Below are 20,783 nucleotides of genomic sequence, written 5' to 3' on the forward strand. Positions count from 1 at the left end.
TGCCTGAAAGAATGTTGGAGATGGAAATGATCACTGTATTTACAAAGTACTTGAGCGCACAGCTGAAGTGCTGTAGCTTACCAGGCTGTGCACCAAAAGCCAGAAAGTGGGATTGGGCTGGATGGCTCCTTACTAACTAGCATAGACACAATGAACTGAATGGCCTTCCATGCTGTGAATTTGTAAAGTTTATTTCCACGTTCCCATTAATCTGCATCTAATATCTTCCTATTGCCACGTGTTGCATGATTTTCTGCTCTCCACTGATTTCAGTTTTTAAAGTTTTCAATGTGTGGATGACATGCTGTATTAATTTCCCATCTCAAGATGGTGGTGATGGGCCTTCTGTCATTGCTGCAGTTCCACAAAGCTGTCAGGCAGGGATCTTGGCAATGATTAAAAAAAGGGGAGAGAAATGTTTTAAGTCAGGATAGTGTGCAATTTAATAGAGGAACTTGTAGGTTATGTTTCCAGGACATTGCTACATCAGTGAATTAACAATCTAAAACCGATCATAAAATACAAACTAGGTGAACTGTAAGAAAAGTCCCCCACCACCACTGTCGAAGTCTCCGTGTGACTTTGTTTAACGTAGTTACCTTGGGGCACTGTCATTGTAGTCAGATTTTGGTGATGTGTGGAACAGCTTCCTGTTGCAGCCATTTAGACGCACATTTTCCCTTCACCGGTTGTGCTGTTGAGAACCTTTCGGACCGCATTTTGTCTGGCACCTCTCCCGGACTTTGCTGCCATTGGTCGTCCTACCAGGAGCAAGAAGCTCCTGACTGAATGGTTCAGGGGGTAGTCGGAAGGTACACACCTCTCCACCACGCGGAGGTAGCGCTCCACATAGGGGCTAAGTAATGTAACACATCCTGTGCTCCTGCAGTTCAGCTAGTTACCATGTAACAGAACTAGAATAAATCAGAAACCAGGTGAACCAGTTCGGTGTCAAGTGGCAGCTACTGCAAACAGCTCTGCATATCAAAGTTAGAGGCAATTGCTTAAATATTTGGAGGCAAGTTAGAGGCAATTGCTTAAATATTTGGCGGAATAACAATTATTTAAAAACATTGTAGTGAGAAAAAGTATTTAATTGATATTTGAACCGATCTCAAACAGACATGCGGTAGAATCTACATTCTCCTGCTCAAAATTTCAGAGTTTGTAGAAAGAAATCTTTTGAGTTTAGCTGAGTGACAGTATTCACAGGAGCCACAGACAAGTTGCCCAATGAGTTCCCTACCGTCATTAAGATTTATTTACAAAACGTTGCAGATTAGCAAGGCGTTTTATAAAATCTAAAGTAACCTGCGATAAATGTAAATTGGTGTCAGAGAAAGGTTGCTTCTGCAAAGTCTCCTGGGAGAGGGACATTAACACGGACTGTCCCTTAGCAACCAGAGCAGCCGATACAACAACAGAAGGAAAATGGGGAAGATCTGTGCCGTGTTTTAAAAAGCTCTTGTTACTCGCAAGTGTAAAAAACCCCACATTTTTAGAATAACTTTTTCATTTTCTCGCTGCCGCTGCAGTGCTGTCCAGTTGCAGTGTTTTGTTGGGAATTTCAGCCGGAGGGAGTGAATGATGGAGCAAGCTCAGTGTGCAGCAGAGGTGTATGTGGAGAGGACACTGGCCCTGATCAAACCCGACGCCATTGAGAACGCCAACGAAATCGAAGAGATCATCCTCCGATCCGGGTTCACCATTCTTCAAGTAGGCTGTGTGGTTTGCACTGAGCAATATCTTCTATCAATGTACCCCCTGCCAGTCAATACAACTGTTACAACGCTGTACAAAACACTGTCAATTACAATTCAGTTTTAATGTTTTACAACATTTCTGCTTTTGGTTATGGGGCGATGGTGGATTTATGTATTTTGTGTTCAGTTTATCATTCTCAATTGTGTTTCACTGGTTATCGTAGATGTTGTTAAATACCGGAAGTATAGAAGAAAGTACGGCCATAGGGGTAAGACATGGACTCGCTTTGCTAGAGTTTGCTACATACAGTATCTGTTGTCTTCACTGAAAACAGTAAGAAGCCTCACAGGTTGTCCACATCATGGCTTCCCTGAAAAAAACAGAAGCAGAGTAATGGTCTCCATTAGGACCGTTGCTCTTTTTGGTATGTGGTTAGAACCTGGAAAAATACGATGCATAGAGGGAGAGACACGTAACATTGAAGTAAAGAACAGTTCAGAAACAAGAAGGGCCAGGCGGTGGGTGAATGCTAAGCTGTCTAATGTGGGATTAAAGTGCACGTACTTAAATGCATGCAGTGTGGTAAATAAGCTTTGGTGAACTACAGGTTTAAGTCAGTCACATGGATCGATGGTATAGTGACAAATAAGACTTATTGGCTATTGGGAACTTAATATTCCTGGCTATGAGGTATTCAGGAAAGATATGGAAGGGAAAAATAGGAGGGAGGGTGGCAGAATTGATCAACTAAATTACAACATTGGAAAGAGTGGAAGTAATTGCAGGGCTCCATAACCTAATGGTTAGAATTAAGGAACAATTGAGGATATATTACAATAATGGGTGTATATTTTGTCACAAAATAGTGGGAAGAATATAGTGGAACAAATTTGCAGGCAAATTACAGAACAATATGAGAACTATAGAATAATAATGTGGGTGCCAATTATTCCAATATAGACTGGGATAGGAACAGTGGAAGGGCAAAGAATGGGAGAAAACCTTGATGAGTACATTTCTAACCCAAGCAGGAAGGAAGAATTGTTCAATCTAATTCTGGGGAAGAGCAGAAGTGAAACTGGTTTCAATGGGGCCCATTTGGGAACATTGATCAGAATATCATTTGGTTTAGAATAGTTATGGGAATGATAAGGAACACGTGTGAAAATATTTAAATGGAGATGGACTAATTTCAGCAAGTTGAAAAGTGTCACCAAATCCAGGTGTACTGGAATCAAACCTTGGTAGGCAAAGCAGGAATTGAACAGTGGCCGGCCTGCACTAGAGAAGATAGTTTGGGTACAGAATAGACACGCTCCCATGAGGGGAAGAGAAAGGCATCTAGAGCTGGAACTTCCTGGAGACTGAGGATGTAGACATTTACATGAAAGAGAAAAAGGTGATTTGTGACAAATACCTGTAAAAGGTTCATAATACATTAAAGAACCAAACTGAATACAAAATTATACTGAGAGATCTAAAAAAGAAACAAAGGGCAAAGAGAGTGCAGGGGAATAGATTAGTATAGTACTTAAAGAGGAACACAAAAATCATTCATAGACATATCAATAATAAAAAGCTAGTTAAAGGAAGGGCAGAGCCTTTTATGAACCAAAAGGGTGGTGATCTCCTTTTTTCTGTTGGAATAAAGGAACACCAAGAGGCAGAAGAAGTTGGCGGGAGAGGTTTATAGGCCTCGACACAGTGGTTGCAGTGTTGGGCAGAATATAAACCAAGAAATTAGAGGTGCATAGGATGTGGAATGGAGGAAAATGCGTAACTGTTGAAAGCTCAGCAGGACTTGAAGCGCGTCATAGAGAATAGTTGTTATTGTTAGAAGCAGTGAATGAATCCTTCATTATGATATAGATTGAAGGACATCTGTTTGCTCAAACTTTATTGGATTAGGCAAATAATTAGACTCAAACTATATCATTTTATTATCAGATGGAACGGGTTTTAATGACAGATTCATTTTTATTTGTTCCTCGTAGCATATCATCTGAGATGTGAAAGATCATTATTTTTGTTTACAAAAAAATGAGTTACGTTTGAAATCAAATGGAGTTAAGGAAAAAGGGGACAGTTTACACATTTTGCTGTTTACAAATCCATCTCAAATTCAAATTCTGCAAGAAGTATATCAGAGTGGGAAAATAAATCATATCTTTAGGTATTTTAAAAATGTGAATTCAAGTTTAATATTGATCTGAACTTTGTTCCCATTGCAGAGACGGAAAGTAGTTTTAAGCCCAGAGCTGTGCAGTGATATATATGCTGCACATTATGGAAAAATGTTCTTTCCCAGTTTAACAGCATTTATGAGTTCTGGACCAACTGTTGCCATGATTATTGCCAGACATCAAGCTGTAGCATACTGGAGAGAGTTGATTGGACCTGCAGATAGTGTAAAAGCAAAAGAAACTCATCCAGGCAGGTGAGTGATCTTAGAAATGAGGATGTGTGGGTAAATCTATGTCCCATTATGGTGGCAACACCCTGTTAGGACATACTTTTATCTTTCACTATGGTGGAGTTGTGGGGTGAGTGGGGGTTGCAATTTTTTTATCCAACCTACTAGTCTGGGAAGTTAAATGGAAGGTTGATCTGATCCTGTCAATTTCTCACTGATATTGAGGTCATTAAGATTCTTTCTCTCTCCATCTGCTTCTGAAATCAGAGCACTACGTGGACTAAATGCAAACATCATGTCCTCCATTGATGCAGACTAGGTTTAGATGTTTTTATTGGCTAATCCTGTGAATTTTAAATTAAATCTTTTGTCATTAGGAGGGCGAAGCTTTATTAACAATTGAGTGGCTTCAATTAATTCTTTAATAGGTAATATGCTTAATACATCTTATATTTAAAAATGATGTTGAGTGCTGCAGTTTTTACATTAAAAAATGCTAGTAAAATGTATATGATTTTTTGACTCACTTTATCAATGTCTGTCTGTTCCAGTTTAAGAGCACTATATGGGACAGATGAGCTTAGGAATGCTGTACATGGGAGTGAGACCACTTCTGCAGCAGAGAGGGAAATTCGGTTTATTTTTCCTGATGGTAAGTCTTTAATCTATCAGGTTATAATTGTTTCCGATTTCCAATCCCAATTTCCTTTACTGCAAGTAAAGCTAAGGGGTTTAAAAATGGACAAGTTGGGCCAAAGGGCCTGTTACCATGCTGTAAACCTCTACGACTCTAAGTAATGGCAGGTGTAGTCCCATTTTATCTCTCCCCTTGTCTCCTCATGCCAAAGCAAGCAAAATTACCCGAGTGATTTCATTTGAATAAAATGTTATAAGAGAGCTGTGAAAACAAGCTCTGATTAAAGTATTCAAAAACTGATGAAAGTTTCATTAAAAAAAACATGTGTATAGTTTCCTTGTAATAAGTAACTGCTGTTGTCCTTCAGAAAAATGCATGCTCAGGTTTCCTGGGTCTGTCACTCATATTGGTGTAAAATGGGTGAATGGTAGGACTATCTGTAATCTTGTGTGTAGCCTACAAACAGGAAGGAGAAGGACAGTGCTTTGGTCTTTCACTTCACTATTAAGTAACAACTTACATTTTAGTTTTCTGCTTATACTTACATCTTTTAAAAAGATAAGAAAGAAACAAACTTGAATCCACCACAGGAAATAGTGCAAATAAACTAAACTGTAGATGATAAATGAGAATCGTTTGGGCCCGTAGGCTCTTAGAGCTCCAAAGTAGCACTCCCTAGCCTGCATGCAATTCTGGGGCAAATTACACTGACCAACATATTGGTGAGTGCATTAGTGTGCCTTCCCCACCAGTACTGTTTAAAGAGATTATAAACTATTTTCAGATATGTTACAGGTTGATCTCTTCTCACTGTTGCTCTGATTCTACAAGTATTTGCTACCTTCTATATTGTTTAAAGTTGAAAAAGCCTAACAGGGAGTGGTATGACTGGTGCAGAAGGAGTTTTTATTCATTTGAAGACTTCTGTATAGAGGTGCATTAGTAGACATTCCCCTTGGAATATAACACAACTTTGAGAATTCGCAGAGACCGTACAACACAGTACAAGCTGCTGGAAGAGGGAGGAGGTGGTAGGGAAAGACATCTGACAGGAACTGTATTTGCTGAGATTGTTCAGGGAGTGATTAATCTTGAACCTTTGTTCTCAAGGTGGGCGGCACGGTGACACAGTGGTCAGTACTGCTGCCTCACAGCGCCAGGGTCCCAGGTTCGATTCCCAGCTTGGGTCACTGGCTGTGTGGAGTTTGCATGTTCTCCCCGTGTCTGCGTGGGTTTCCTCTGGGTGCTCCAGTTTCCTCCCACAAACTGAAAGACGTGCTGGTTAGGTGCATTGACCTGAACAGGTGCCGGAATGTGGCGACCAGGGGAATTTCACAGTAACTTCACTGCAGTGTTAATGTAAACCTTACTTGTGACTAATAAATACACTTTTCAAGGGCAGGACTTCCCTTCTCTGAAGGATGAATGTCCCATTCTCAGCTTGTTGAAATGATCCCCTATGTATTCTTACTGCAGGGCAGTTCTTTTTAAAGTTGGCAAGCTGCTAGCTGACATGGATAGAGGATTGGTTAATTGATTGGAAGCAGGGAGTGGGCATAAATGGGGTATTTTCAAGTTGGCTGTGACCAGTGGAGTGTCACATGGATCACTGCAGGGGTCTCAGCTATTTACAATCAATATTAATGACCTGGATGAGGAGACAGAGTAATGTATGTATGTTTGCCGATGATACTAAGCTAGTTGGAAAGGTAAGCTGTGGGGAGGACACAGAGAGGCTTCAAAAAGATCTAGACAAGTTAAGTGAGTGGGCAACACAATGACACAAATGTCAACAAATTTACACACAATCTCAAAGTTACATCTATATCAAACTATTACTGAAACAAAAACAAAGATAGAAAATTAACAATTTAAGTCAGATATAATTAAATTAAAGAATGATTCCTTTAAAATAAAATTTGATCTTATACACAATATTAGAGATCTTAAGTGAACTGTATTGTAATTTAATTAAACCAAGTGATTGTGAAAAAAAAGATTTAGGTGGCGATCCTGCCAAAAAAATTCTAAGTGCCAAACAAGCATGAAAATGGGAGAGAATCGCACTCATATTTTGGGTGAGCACCACATACTATCTTATGGCACTTAGAAGAAAAATAGATTCCAAATGTGATTCTCGCCAGTAGGCGGGAGTGAACGGAGTCTATTCACGCTGGGAAGCTGGATGCAGACTGCCAGAGGGTGCTATTATGCATGTGCCCTGATCTCCCAGTGCACTGTGTACAAGATTACATGGTGCACTGGGAATCTGTCACTTTCCTCACCCCCACTCCCTCCGGACATCACCCTCCCAGTCCCCAATCATGGCCCTCCCTCAGTCAAATGCCCCCCCGCCCCCCCCGATTTCGCCCCCTTGGCCGATCCCCACCCCTGTTTACCCCTCCCCCTCTCCGGCCGATCACCGCCCTGGCAAATCCCCAGCTCCCCATGCCCTGACTCTGCTTTAGGCTTCCCCCCCTCTTCTTTCAGGCCCCACGACTCTCCTTCCCCCCCCCCCCATCTTTCAGGCCCCACCACTCTCCTTAGGCCCAAGTGGCATTGCTCGCCCCTGCCCCCGACCACCTGGGGGCCTTCAATGGCCTCCGGTCCCACTGGACGATTGTGTCCCGGGCTCACTGATAACATTGAAATTGGCCAATAAATATTTGGGGCATGAAGCTGATTAAGCAAACCTGGTTTTGCGCCTCTCACGCAATCATACCAGCTTGTCATGATGATCGATCGGCGTGACAAGCTGGTAAGATCACCCCCTTAAATCTCAATTGCCTGTTTTCCTCCAATTGTTACTTGACTTCAAAGAATTACAATCCAGCTTGTTAATGGTAAGAATGCAGTTTTTTAATGGCACTACAAAGTGGACTGTCCTTTATGAAGCTGGCAGCGCTGTAACTTCAGCGAATGATTGCATGCTCACACATCAATTTCAGGTTAAAATCCTGATACTTGCAGAGCTAGCTGGGGTGGGGCTTGGTTAGGCTCGATAATTTAAACTACGCTCACGAGCACTCTTGGTAGAAATGTGTGTGTATTTTTTCTAAGTGAAAACAAGTTCTCGGCCTTGTTATGAGGCCTCCAACAGCCTCCTGCCCAACCTGCAATTAATTATGACTTGGGAACTTCATGACTTCACAAGAAGTAAGGGGAGAAAATAATTTTTAAAAAATTTACACTGTTGTTGGAAGAATGAAAATTTAAAGAACTATATATTAGCTATAATTTATCTTTATTGCAAACATCATGTCTGCAAAAATAATAAACTGAAGAAATTCTGTGGAGTCTCTTAATTTCACGAATGGGATCAAGCAAGTGGCAAACATTTTAATACCAAAAGAGAAAATGTTGGAAAATCTCAGCCGGTCTGGCAGCATCTGTAAGGAGACAAAAGGGTTGACGTTTCAAGTCCAGATGACCCTTTATCAAAGCTGGGCAATGGGTCATCTGGACTCAAAACGTCAGCTCTTTTCTCTCCTTACAGATGCTGCCAGACCTGCTGAGATTTTCCAGCATTTTCTCTTTTGGTTTCAGATTCCAGCATCCGCAGTAATTTGCTTTTATTTGAAAACATTTTAATGATTTTTTTTTAAGGAAACCTTATTCTGTATGAAAAAGAACATTGAGGTGAAATATTCATTATTCAATCTCCACAGCTACTGCTGACCCAATTCCATCTGGACAGGATGCAGTAACATACCTGAGCAAATTTGTAAATCCTACATTGTTATCTGGACTGAGTGAACTCTGCAAACGGAAGCCCACAGACCCTATTGTAAGTACTCTTCAGTTAGTGAATCTTGTACATTTATGTATACCTTAAATGCTTATTAATTCACTCCTGCTTAGCTAGGATATTATTTTCTTTACTATTCTTAAAGAGGACAGAAGGAATAATTTTCAATAATTTGTGTCCTGCTGATGTCGAAGTTTTAACACTGGATTTTGTCACCACCGGAGGGTTTGCATTACTTTGATCTGTTTTAAGTATGCTTTGTAATATATTAAATTCCAGAATGGTTCTTTTACCTGCTATCTGATGCACTGGCAGTAACTCCACACAGTGCATTCCTGTTGTCAGCCATACAAATTTAGTGTCAAGTAAAGGGAGGGAAACTGTGTAGAGGATCACATTGCCAGCATCTCACACGCAGATCCTTGTAACATTACAAATGTATTGAAAGCTGCTTGTTATTCCTAAATGTCAGAGAATTGTGCATAGTGGAAGGAGGAAAAGGTATGTTATAATTGGCTTCAATTAATTAATTGGATTGGCCATGTAAATTGCCCCTTAGTGTCAGGGGGATTAGCTAGGGTAAATGGATGGGGTTATGGGGATAGGGCCGAGTGGGATTGTGGTCGGTGCAGACTCAATGGGCTGAATGGCCTCCTTCTGCACTGTAGGATTCGATGAATTGGAAACTCAGTTCTGCTTGCTGTCCAGGGACCCATTTGGAAAGTATGTTGGTTTAATAGTTTTATACAGTTGCAATATGCAACCATTTGGTGTAATTTGGGTTTATTTTTATTGAAGCAAGCCATGCAAGTTATTTTGCATGCGAGACATTTGAGTACTCAATAAAAAAATTGAATGCGCTTTATGTTGGAATTGATGTTTCTCTGTTTGGTTTATCATTTACACTCACTATTATATCTCGCTTGCCAGTGACTCTCTGCTGCTGTGAATATTCTTTTAAAAATCACTGCTGCATTGTCATAAATTTTGTGCAATTCTGTATCAATTTATGAACTAACTCCATCAGTTTAAGGATTTATTCCCATGTCTTTATCGAACATATTCTGTAATGTACTGTAGGGAACATTTACATGAAAAAAGTACTGCTGTCCATCACTTAAGTGAATCTATTCTTAATTGTGCACTGTTCTTTTATCCCTGATGGAATGAAAGCCACCTCTCTAAACTGACTCTCTGCAAGGGCTGAAGTGAAATGTGATTGGGGCACTTTCATTTAATTAACAGTTATATAGGTCTACAGCACCAAATTGACCACATTTACTATTAGGTAATCTAATGCTGGGAGGCCATTAGGATGGCTAGTACACAAAGTGCAGTAAGAGATGCTTTTCCAAGATGATATTAAATTAAGTAGAGGGAGATGTAGTCTGATCTAACCCAAAATGGGAAATCTCAATGCTAAAGCATGTGGAAATGGCTCCACTTTCTAGCACAGATGTGCATCATCTTAATGTCCATAAATAGTAACTATGTTTTAAAATGACTGAAATTAATGTACTCTTTTCGATGTCATTTTATATATTGTGTTCTCTTACAGACCTGGCTTGCAAGTTGGCTGATTGCAAACAATCCTAACAAACCAAAAATTCGTGAAGATCTGATAAAAGAGCCAGAAAACTTGTAACTCTGACAACCATGGAGACCCTTACTTGTTGGAAAAGTGAAATCCAGCCACAAATTTCAGGAGATATGAACTACAACTGTAATTTAACCAATGTTAACAACTGGCTTTGAGTTTTAATACTTTCAACGTGCCTGAGGTTGGAATGAATGAATGGAATGAAATTGGAAATAGGGTTATGGGTTTTTTTTGTTGTCAAAGGATTGAAACAGTAGAAAAATACTGCTTTACCAAGCATTAATATCCATCAGCTTGCTGATCAAAAAAGACGAGTCATTATAATTTTTGTGTTAAATGTTGATGCTCCCATATTCTTTTTTTGGAAGGTTCAAGGGTTGGAAAGCTGATAACAATTAGGATGTTATGTGCTGGTCAGCTCAAGAGTTCCATGATACTTTACAAGCATCACCAGCTCTTTTACCAGTTCTCAGTTCCAGTACCTTCACTTCCTACTTGATGACATAGAATCATAGAAATTTACAGCACAGAAGATGGACATTCAGCCCACTGCGTCTGTGCTTGCTCTTTGTAGGATCAGTCATGCTTGTTCACACTTATCTGCTTTTTCCTGTGACACTGTAAGTTCCTTGTTTCCAAGTACATGCCCATTTTCCTTTAAAGCTATTGATGGGTTCAGCTTCCACGTTCCTTTTTCAGGTAGTGTTTTTCAGCTTCAAAAAACCAAGCCAAGTCATTTCCCTCCTCTCGGCTCTAAATCTTATTTCCAATAAATTTAATTCTGTGATGTCTACTTATTTACCCACTCTCCAAATGGAATATTTTCCCTATTTTCTTTACCAGAACCTCTCATCATCTTGGAAACCACTATTCGGTCACCTCTTAACGTTTTCTGTTCCAAGGAGAATAGTCCTAACTTTTCCAACCTGTCTTCACAACTTGATGAGTCTAGTTTGTACCCATTCCTATGCCTTTACTTCTTTCCTGAAATGTGGTACCCAGAAATGTCCAGTAATTTATAAAAGGTTGAACATGATCCCTTTGTTTTTATATTCCATTCCTCTATTCATAAACACAAGTGATGCACATGTTTTGTTGACCACCTTTTGTCATTCTTGCCCTGGTACCTTTAAGAATTTATGTATATGCGCACAAAGGTTCCTCTGCTCATCTACACTTTTCAAAATGGTACCATATGATATTTATTTAAGATGATTTTTCAAGTGTTAATTTAATTCTCAGTGTGATGAACACAGCTTGTATATCAACTTATTATAATTCATTCCATGTTCTAATGATCCCTTGCTTCTTGGATCCCCTTCATACTTTTAGTACTAACACAAAAGTAATGCTTGCTTGTTGCCAATTCATCAACCAGTAAAAATATTTTTTTCCATATTTGAATTCTTCTGTTAGATTTCCCCCTTAATCATCCTTGCTCCAACTAACACATCAACACATTTTAAAGTTTTTCTCCAGAACTGTAACCTCACAAGGTTGGTATAATCTGACTGAGCATGCAACACATCCTTCTCCTAACTCCCCAATATCCTTCCTATTCAAACTCCATGCAGTACTCTAACTGTGGCCTATCTCATATAGATCTATCAACACCTCCTTTCTTTTTTTCATCAATTACTCCATATGTATAACACGTTTGCAATGACCTTTCTGTTTCTTTCATACATAGTCTTGCTTTTAACAAGCTGTACACTTGTTTTATCTTTTGGAACAATTTTTTGTTTCTGAAATCTATTTTAATCACAGTCTCCGCTCCATAATAGAAGAGTGGCGGTGGGGGGGATCTGTACCTGGTAGTTATCTGTTTTAAGTTCCAATCTTTTTAATATTGATATCTTATATTCTTTCCTTTCCCCCCATAATGCTCTCCTCTGGTAATCCAGCAGCAGCCTAGCAAGAGTACAAAGGGCAAGGCTATAGCATTTACAAGCATCTTTAGCCAGAAATGATGAGTGGATGATAGCTGCTAGACTAGGACTGCATCAGGTGGTGAGGGAACCAACAAGAGGGAAAAACATACTTGATCTGTGGAGACAAAGGCCTGTCTTCACATTGAGGATACCCTCCATCATGTTGTGTGGCACTACCACCCTACTAAATGGGATAGACTTCGAACAGATCCAGCAACTCATGAGGCATTGTGGGCCATCAGCAGCAGCAGAATTGTACTCAACCACAATCTGTAACCTCATGGGCTGGCATATCTCCCACTCTACCGTTACTACCAAACCAGGGGATCAACCCTCGTTCAATGAAGTGTGCAGGAGGACATGCCAGGAGAAACACCAGGCATACCTAAAAAAGAGGTGTCGATTTGGCGAAGCTACTACTCTGGACTACTTGTGTGCCAAACAACACACGCAGCAAGTAATAGAGTTAAGCAATTCCACAACCAATGGATCAAATCTAAGCTCTGCTGTCCTGCCACATCTAGCAGTGAGTGGTGATGAACAATGAAACAATCACTAGAGTAGAGGTTCCACAAATGTCTCCATCTTCAATGATGGAGGGGCCCAGTACATAAGTGTAAAAGATAAGGCTGAATCATTCACACAATCCTCACACAGTAGTACTGAGTGGATGATCTATTTCAGCCTCCTCCAGAGGTCCCCAGCATCATAGGTGTCAGTCTTCAGTCCATTCTATTCATTCTCCATGATATCATGAAATGGCTGAAGGCATTGAATACTACAAAGGCAATAGGCCCTGACAATATTTTGGCAATAGTACTGAAAACTTGTGCTTCAGAACTTGCTGAGCCCGTAGTCAAGCTCTTCCTGTACAGTTACAACACTGCCATCTACCCGATCATGTGCTAAATTGCCCAGGTATATCCATGCATAAGAAACAGGACAAATCCAACGCAGCCAATTACCACCCCATCAGTCTACTCTTGATCATCAATAAAGTGATGGAAGCTGTCATCAACAGTGCTGTCAAGCAGCACTTACTCAGCAATACCCTGCTCACTGATGCTCAGTTTGGGTTCTGGCAGGGTCACTCAGCTCCTGACCTCATTACAGCTTTGGTTCAATCATGGACAAAAGAGCTGAATACCAGAGATGAGGTGACATTGACCGTTCTTGACATCAAGGCAGCATTTGACCGAATGTGGCATCAATGAGCCCTAGCAAAACTGGAGTCGCTGGGAATCAGGGGAAAATTGTTCGAGTCATACCTGGCACAAAGCAAGATGGTTGTGGTGGTTGGAAGTCAAATCATCTCAGCTCCAGGACATCAGGCGTTCCTCAGCGTAGTGTTCTTGGCCCAAACATAGCTTTCCCTCCATCATAGGGCCAGAGGTGAGAAGTGTTGCTGATGATTGTAGTGTTCAGTTCCATTCATAACTCCTCATATTGAACCAATCCTTGACAGCATGCAGCAAAACCAGGAAAACATTCAGGCTTAGGCTGATAAGCGGCAAGAAGCATTTGAACCATGCATATGCCAGGCAGGACATCTCCAACAAAAGGGAATCTAAACCTCCTCCCTTTAATATTCAATTACCATTGTCAAATTCTCTATCATTAACATCCAGGGGGTTACCACTGACCAGAAACTTCCAGCCATATAAATACTGTGGCTACAAAGGTCAGATTTTGGGTATTCTGCAGTGAAGCTTTCACCTTTTGACTCTCAAACTCTTTCCACCAATTGCAAGGCAAGAGTTGGGAGTGTGATGGAATATTCTCTACTTGCTTAGATGAGTGCAACTTAAACAATACTCATGAAGCTTGACACTATACAGGCCAAAGCAGCCTCCTTGATCAGCACTCATTCACCACCTTAAACATTCACTCCCTCCACCACTGGCACACTGACAGCAGTGTGTACCATCTTAATGCATTGTAGCAACTCAACAAGGCTTCTTCAGTAGCACCTCCCAAACCTGTGACCTCTACCCCCTAGATGGACAAGGGAAATAGGTACATTTGAGGGCAATTAGGGATGCACAATAAATGCCGACCTTGCCAGAGACATCTATGATCCAGTGAATGAATGCGAAAAGATTTTTCTCCCAGCCACAAAATTGAACCAGACTGTTTGCAAACTTGGTATTCTATTTGAACCTGAGCTGCAATTCCTTTATCTTTGTCAACATGGAGACTAGTTGCATCTACTTTTATAACTTACCTGTACCCGCCCTTGCTGAATCTGCTGCTGAATCTCATAGAAACATAGAAAATAGGTGCAGGAGTAGGACATTGGAACCTTCAAGCCTGCTCTGCCATTCAGTATGATCATGGCTGATCAATCAACTCAGTAGTCTGATCCCACTTCCCCCTGCATATCCTTTGACCCCTTTTGCGCCAAGAGCTATATCCAACTACTTCTTGAAAACATACTATGTTTTCGCCTCAACTACTTTCTGTGGTATCGAATTCCACAGATTTATCACTCTCTGGGTGAAGAAACTTCTCCTCATCTCTGTCCTAAAAGGTTTACCCCTCGTCCATAAGCATTATGCAACTGTGTGAACTGCCTTGGGCAAGTTTTTTGTCATGGAACTGTCTTAATATAGTGTATATTTTTATTTAGATCTATATTACTAGAAAATGTTGAAAATTTGAATGCTATTAAGTGTGTATGTTTATATGTATTTAAATGACAATTTTGTTTTATGTTAAAATAATTTTAGATTATTGGCTTAAGTAATTAAACTAAAATGTAAAATTTAACTGCAGAATTTTGAAATAAATATAAAATAACATTTACAAATGGGTATATGTAAGTGATGAGAGTGTATTTCAAATTTTTGTTGTGATATTCTTTGAATTAATTTGGTATTTACAATATAAACATAGTTGCCTGTGAGATTCAAGAACAGACAACCTTTGAAACCCAGCCCTGCATCATCAACTCTCCAATTACATACACCATTGAATGTATGAATTATCAAAGGGTGCTTTATAAGATTTTACATAGGAAATTAGCATTTGGACAATTGCACTCTTCAGTATATCTAAGTGAATTGAATTCACATATAGGGTACAATAGCAAACATAATGAAATGTGAAGAGCACTGTAAGTGGTATTAAATGGACAGACTATTTTGTAAAAGAGAGATTTTGGATTAACAACGTACAGAAATTTGAGGTTATGCATTTTTGTAGGAAGAATAAGAGGTAATATATATTAATAAAACTTTGAAACAGAAATCCAGGGAACCAGATATGCAAATCCTAAAATTGGAAAGAAATAATGACGGAATTGAGAAACACTGGCTATCGCTTCGTAAGTTTAAAGAGGACATCTGCTGTTCTCTCTGGGTGAATGGGGGTGATACCAGCGACTGGGGTTGTCATGAAAGAATTGACTCCCCCCCCCCCCCCCGTATCCAGGCCTCGCCATTGGCCGGGGACAACACATAAACTATTTTGAAAGTAGAGTTCAGCCTCTTATACAAAGAAATGGAAGCTGAGCTCATACTTCCTGATGACGCTGCCAAGGGGTATCTTGCATTTGATGAAGCGGAGGGAATAATTTATTGATTATTTCCTATGTTTGAGATTATATGAATTGGAATGGATAAATATCAAATTATGCAGAACAAAAGATCGATAGGCGATCTGTTCCATGCAAAGTTGTCTTCAGCACATACTGTGGGATGGAAGTTGTTCCTGAATCCATATCACTCTGCATTACAAACCAAGCGGAGTACATTCTCTATCCATGTTCACAACGCCATGAAGGCGTTGAGATCCAGTGCTGCAGACAGCAACCTTTCTGGAAAAGCTTGTGTGCCAATGAAATATATCGTTCTGATCAAGATCACATTATTCTGTGACATTGTAACATGGGGCGGTATTGTTCTAAGTACAGTGCCATGCACTGTTCTGGTGATGAATTCACATTTGTGAATTGTCATGAAGATTAGAGGCTGGGGTGTACTGTTGCTGCGCCATCTATCGTTCTATCAAACTCCTGAAAGATGCTGCCATTCATTGTTACCATATTTGGGGGCATTTGTTTTATTGTTGAAACGTAGTCTGTACTAAAAGATTGCTATCATTCCAATCGATACATGGTTATTTAGGATATTTAGATGGAATTTTGAGGGTAGCGTCATATCATTCATTTACCCAACAATTGTCGAGTAGTTTTTAAAAAACACTTTCAACTTTATGTTATTTTGCTTTTTTTTTAGAACTTAATAAATAATTGGAAATGCTGAGAAGTTTTGATTCCTTTTGGTTTGGTGCTGATGGTTACGTTTTTTTGAGACGGTGGAGCTGGGGGTTGGATTTGGAGTCTGTGCTTTTAAGTCTGTGCTTGGGGCGGGGGGGGGTGTGAGGAGGAAAAGTGGGGGTTAGAAGGACGGAGCTGTAAATTACCGGGAGAAGACAAGGTGGTAAAGGGGGCTGTAGCTGGGAGGAAAGAAATGGCAATAGTGAATGACCCTGGTGCTGCTCCAGCTCACTGGTTGTGGCTGCAACTGAACCCTGTAACAACCTGCAGCCAGTCAGACTGGCAGAGCGGGCTCAGCACCAGCAATGGTCAATAACTCTTATTTCTCTCTCCCCAGATGTAATGATGTGGAGATGCCGGCGTTGGACTGGGGTAAACACAGTAAGGAGTCTAATAACACCAGGTTAAAGTCCAACAGGTTTATTTGGTAGCAAACCTGCATAGAGGAGACTTACAAGGATGTTGCCTGGATTGAGTGGCATGCCTTATGAGGATAGGCTGAGGGAGCTCGGTCTTTTCTCCTTGGAGAGACGTAGGATGAGAGGAGACCTAAAAGAGGTATATAAGATGTTGAGAGGCATAGATCGGATGGACTCTCAGAGGCTTTTTCCCAGGGTGGAAATGGCTGCTACGAGAGGACACAGGTTTAAGGTGCTGGGGGGTAGGTACAGGGGAAATGTTAGGGGGAAGTTTTTCACTCCAGAGGGTGGTGGGCGAGTGGAATCGGCTGCCGTCAGTGGTGGTGGAGGCAAACTCAATAGGGTCTTTTAAGAGACTCCTGGATGAGTACATGGGACTTAATAGGATAGAGGGTCATAGGTAGGCCTAGAAGGTAGGGATATGTTCGGCACAACTTGTGGGGCCGAAGGGCCTGTTTTGTGCTGTAGTTTTTCTATGTTTCTATGTTTCTGTGTTTCAAACGCCACTCTTTTCCTACCAAATAAACCTGTTGGACTTTAGCCTGGTGTTGTTAGATTCCTTACTGTGTTTTCCCCAGATGTACCCAAACCTACTGAGTCCACCCCCCCCCCCCCCCCCCGCCCGCCCCCCGCCCCCCGCCCCCCAGCATTAACAGTAATTTGCTTTTTTTTAGGTCAATGCCACTAACTCTTTTCCCGCCCTGGGCTTCTGAGAGAGTGAATGTGATAGATGTGCAATGTCTGAAATACCTTCATATGGGTGTGGGGAGTCTGTGGAAGGGAGGGAGTGTGGAAGGGAGGGAGTGTGGAAGGGAGGGAGTGGGGAAGGGAGGAGTGTGGAAGGGAGGGAGTGGGGAAGGGAGAAGTGTGGAAGGGAGGGAGTGGGGAAGGGAGGGAGTGGGGAAGGGAGGGAGTGGGGAAGGGAGGGAGTGTGGAAGGGAGGGAGTGGGGAAGGGAGGGAGTGTGGAAGGGAGGGAGTGTGGAAGGGAGGGAGTGGGGAAGGGAGGGAGTGTGGAAGGGAGGAGTGGGGAAGGGAGGGAGTGGGGAAGGGAGGAGTGTGGAAGGGAGGGAATGGGGAAGGGAGGGAGTGGGGAGTGGGAGAAATGTAAAGAACCGTAATTCTAAAATAACATGGCTGTAATGACACCGAATGAATAATCAATAAAAATGTTTCCGCCCGGTTTCGAACCGGGGACCTTTCGCGTGTGAGGCGAACGTGATAACCACTACACTACGGAAACTGTGCTGGCCAAACCTCCGCTGACAGCCACTTTGTTAAGTATCTTAGTCACATTCAAACCGCCTTGTTGCTGTCAGTTTATCAATGACTCCAATCGGCAGAGGTTATCGATCATCATTTGATGCCGCGGCGGCGATGATCCCACAATTATAGGGAGGCGGATTCAGCACTGAACCGACTTCTCAGTGAATGCTGAGAGTGAGATCTCTATTTATCTGCTGTACTCGGCACAAAGGGAATATCTTTTGTGTTGTATTTTTTTTTAAAAACTGCATTCATGATTTATGATTTCTGCCCCTTTTATATATATATTTTTTTAAATTAGGAAAAGCACCACACATTGTCGGCGGAATCCACTCGTGATTCCTCCCGCCGTTTTATGCCATTGTGTTTAAAGTGGATTCAGATGAATTGGTGTGAAAAGGAAGAAACCACACAAATCATCCGAGTTAAAATTGTTAATGTCGCCACCCAGGGGGGGGGAAAAAAAATACTGTTTACCCGAATTAATGGAAATTAATTAATCGTTAATGTCCCGGGAAAAATAATGTTTCCGCCCGGTTTCGAACCGGGGACCTTTCGCGTGTTAGGCGAACGTGATAACCACTACACTACGGAAACCCGCATGGCGACAGTGCTGCAGGATCGGCAGTTCAATTCACATCGACATCCGGGAAAGCGCCCAGTTCGCCTCGCCCTCACCCGGATGTAGGGTTTTGGCGCGTGAACATCCTAACGGCCGCGGGGGTGATGGCGACGGAGAGGCGGCTGTCTGAGCGGCGGGATTCTGCCAACCCTCTCTGCTTTCCCACCCCGATTCACCTCATAATTTCACCACATTGTTCTCATCTCCATTCCCAATTCCATTCTCAAGAAATCTTTCCACTTGAACCGCCCCCCCCCCCGCCATTGCCTATAGTTTTAAACTGTGAAATTTCGGGTAATGATATTTCTCAGCTTTCTCTATTTAAAAAAAATGATTATATTTGTCCGTTTCTGAAACTGACAGCTTTTAGAATTATTCACGAGAAAGCCCAATGTTTCTCTCCTCCAGCTGCCCACCCTACCCCTAGCAATGACTTGCCTGAGCTCAGGCTGTGGGCATGTTATGGGTGCAACAATACTGAGCAAGAAGCAAGTGTCAGCACCTCAACGTTTATCATGGCACCAGATCAGTTCAGTCAGGAAGAGGAAGACGAGGTGTAATTTTGAACGAGGATTAGAGTTCCCAGGCGAGATCTTTTTAAATTGGAAAACACCTGGTGACTTTTTTTTTCATTTTCCTCCCCTAACCAGTTTGGTGGCAAGTAACCATTTAACAACATATCTATTAAAACGCCAGCATTATTTCTATTAAAGTAATTTCTTGATGACTTTCGTTTATTTAAGTTGTTCATAGAATCCCTACAGTACAGAAGGAGGCCATTTGGCCCATCGAGCCCAAATCAACAACAATCCCACTCAGGCCCCATCCCCGCAACCCCACATATATACCCTGCTAGCCCCCCTGACACTTTGTTGTAGTATTAATATAAAATAATTATATATACATCTTTGTTGTAATACTAATATAAAATGATTATATTTTACAGCACAGAAGGGTTATTCTTGTCCATTGCTCTTTGTGTTGGCTCAATGGATGAGCTTGCCCCACTTTGACCCAATGTCCTTTACATTCTGCATGCACTTCTGATAGCCACAAAGTGGCGATCAGTTTAATTTCAGGGCGTCTTTGTGGCTTGGAATTTGATTTCATTAAATTCTCAGGACCGAGCATCGTACTGGATTTTATCAGATTACACTCCGGTGAAGTGTGTTGGGATGTTTTACTATGAAAAGGTGCCATATAAAAATATAACTTGCTGTTGTTCTATTGGCTGTGTGTGGTAACATTTCTGTTAACCCTGTTTATCCTAGACCTCTATTTTCAGGCATATGAGTCTCATTATTTTGACATTTTCAATGTTGACATCTCTGTTCTTCACTTAGAGCAGAGTGAATTGCTTTTTCATAAAAGAAATGTAAATGAGATAAAAAGTGAAGATTATAATTTGCAAATTTATATGTCGATAATGTTCTACTTAAAGACCAGAATGTAAAATGGGTTGGTTGCAAAAAGAAAATCAGTAAATATATGTATGATGGTGGCTGCTTAATCATGAGCCTGTATTCTTGTATTTAAGAATTATGTTATCCTTTACAGCTTGAATATTTCATTTCCAATACTAAATTGGTAGAATAAAAATTGTCAAAAAAGTTTTTGTCAATGGGAAAGCTACAGAACCCACAGAATGGTGTAAGCCATAATAAGTACCTGATTTGAACAGAGCATGTTCCAAGAAAATAGTTAATTCCACTTGTGACATTATCTGGGAATTGATTTATGATACAAAGGGAACAGGGAATAAGGTACAAATCTAGATCAATAATTTAATATCTGGAGAGGAATTTTCACTGATAAGGGAAGCAACAACTACAGACAGAAAACTTCAAGTAGCTACCAAATATGTTAAAGAAAGAGCGACCCAAGTATAGTCAGCGTGTTCCTAATAAATTGGGAGAGTATTACATTTTACAAGGGAAACTCAGTCTTGTTCGTGCACTAGAACAGGTTTGTACTCTAATCAGCTATGACAATGAAGATTTATGACAGAATCCATTAAACTAATCTATGAATACGTATCTGTGCCCATTACTAAGGCTGTCTATTTCCAGTTATTCTTAAAGGGCATAAGATTGTGCCCATAGTCCATGTAGAGGACTGAGAATTCTGGTTTGTCTCATCTGATTGACAAAGTCACTAAGGCTGTTG

General features: G+C 41.0%; 1 protein-coding gene and 2 non-coding genes across 3 annotated transcripts; 1 reads left to right on the forward strand and 2 right to left on the reverse strand.

Annotated features, from left to right (window-relative positions):
* Window positions 1-981: 981 nt before the first annotated feature.
* Window positions 982-11,343, forward strand: nme5 (NME/NM23 family member 5). Its single transcript, XM_078230965.1, has 5 exons — window positions 982-1,716; window positions 3,936-4,141; window positions 4,669-4,769; window positions 8,423-8,541; window positions 10,061-11,343. Exons 1-5 carry the CDS (start codon window positions 1,585-1,587, stop codon window positions 10,145-10,147), a joined length of 645 nt encoding a protein of 214 aa, XP_078087091.1. The 5' UTR covers window positions 982-1,584; the 3' UTR covers window positions 10,148-11,343.
* Window positions 11,344-17,899: 6,556 nt separating this feature from the next.
* On the reverse strand, window positions 17,900-17,972 carry trnav-cac (transfer RNA valine (anticodon CAC)). The gene has a single exon. It is a non-coding gene; the product is annotated as a tRNA-Val (tRNA).
* A 547-nt stretch (window positions 17,973-18,519) lies between these two features.
* On the reverse strand, window positions 18,520-18,592 carry trnav-aac (transfer RNA valine (anticodon AAC)). Its single transcript has one exon. It is a non-coding gene; the product is annotated as a tRNA-Val (tRNA).
* Between the last annotated feature and the right edge of the window lie 2,191 nt (window positions 18,593-20,783).

Source organism: Mustelus asterias, chromosome 16 (assembly GCF_964213995.1).
Source record: "Mustelus asterias chromosome 16, sMusAst1.hap1.1, whole genome shotgun sequence".
Classification (NCBI taxonomy): Eukaryota; Metazoa; Chordata; class Chondrichthyes; order Carcharhiniformes; family Triakidae; genus Mustelus; species Mustelus asterias.

Bases quoted from the DNA above. Each gene is read 5' to 3' on its own strand.
- nme5 (XM_078230965.1), top strand. From the start codon at position 1,585: ATGATGGAGCAAGCTCAGTGTGCAGCAGAGGTGTATGTGGAGAGGACA. The intron at 1,717-3,935 runs GTAGGCTGTGTG...TTCCCATTGCAG, and splicing joins CCGGGTTCACCATTCTTCAA to AGACGGAAAGTAGTTTTAAG. The intron at 4,770-8,422 runs GTAAGTCTTTAA...CAATCTCCACAG, and splicing joins TCGGTTTATTTTTCCTGATG to CTACTGCTGACCCAATTCCA.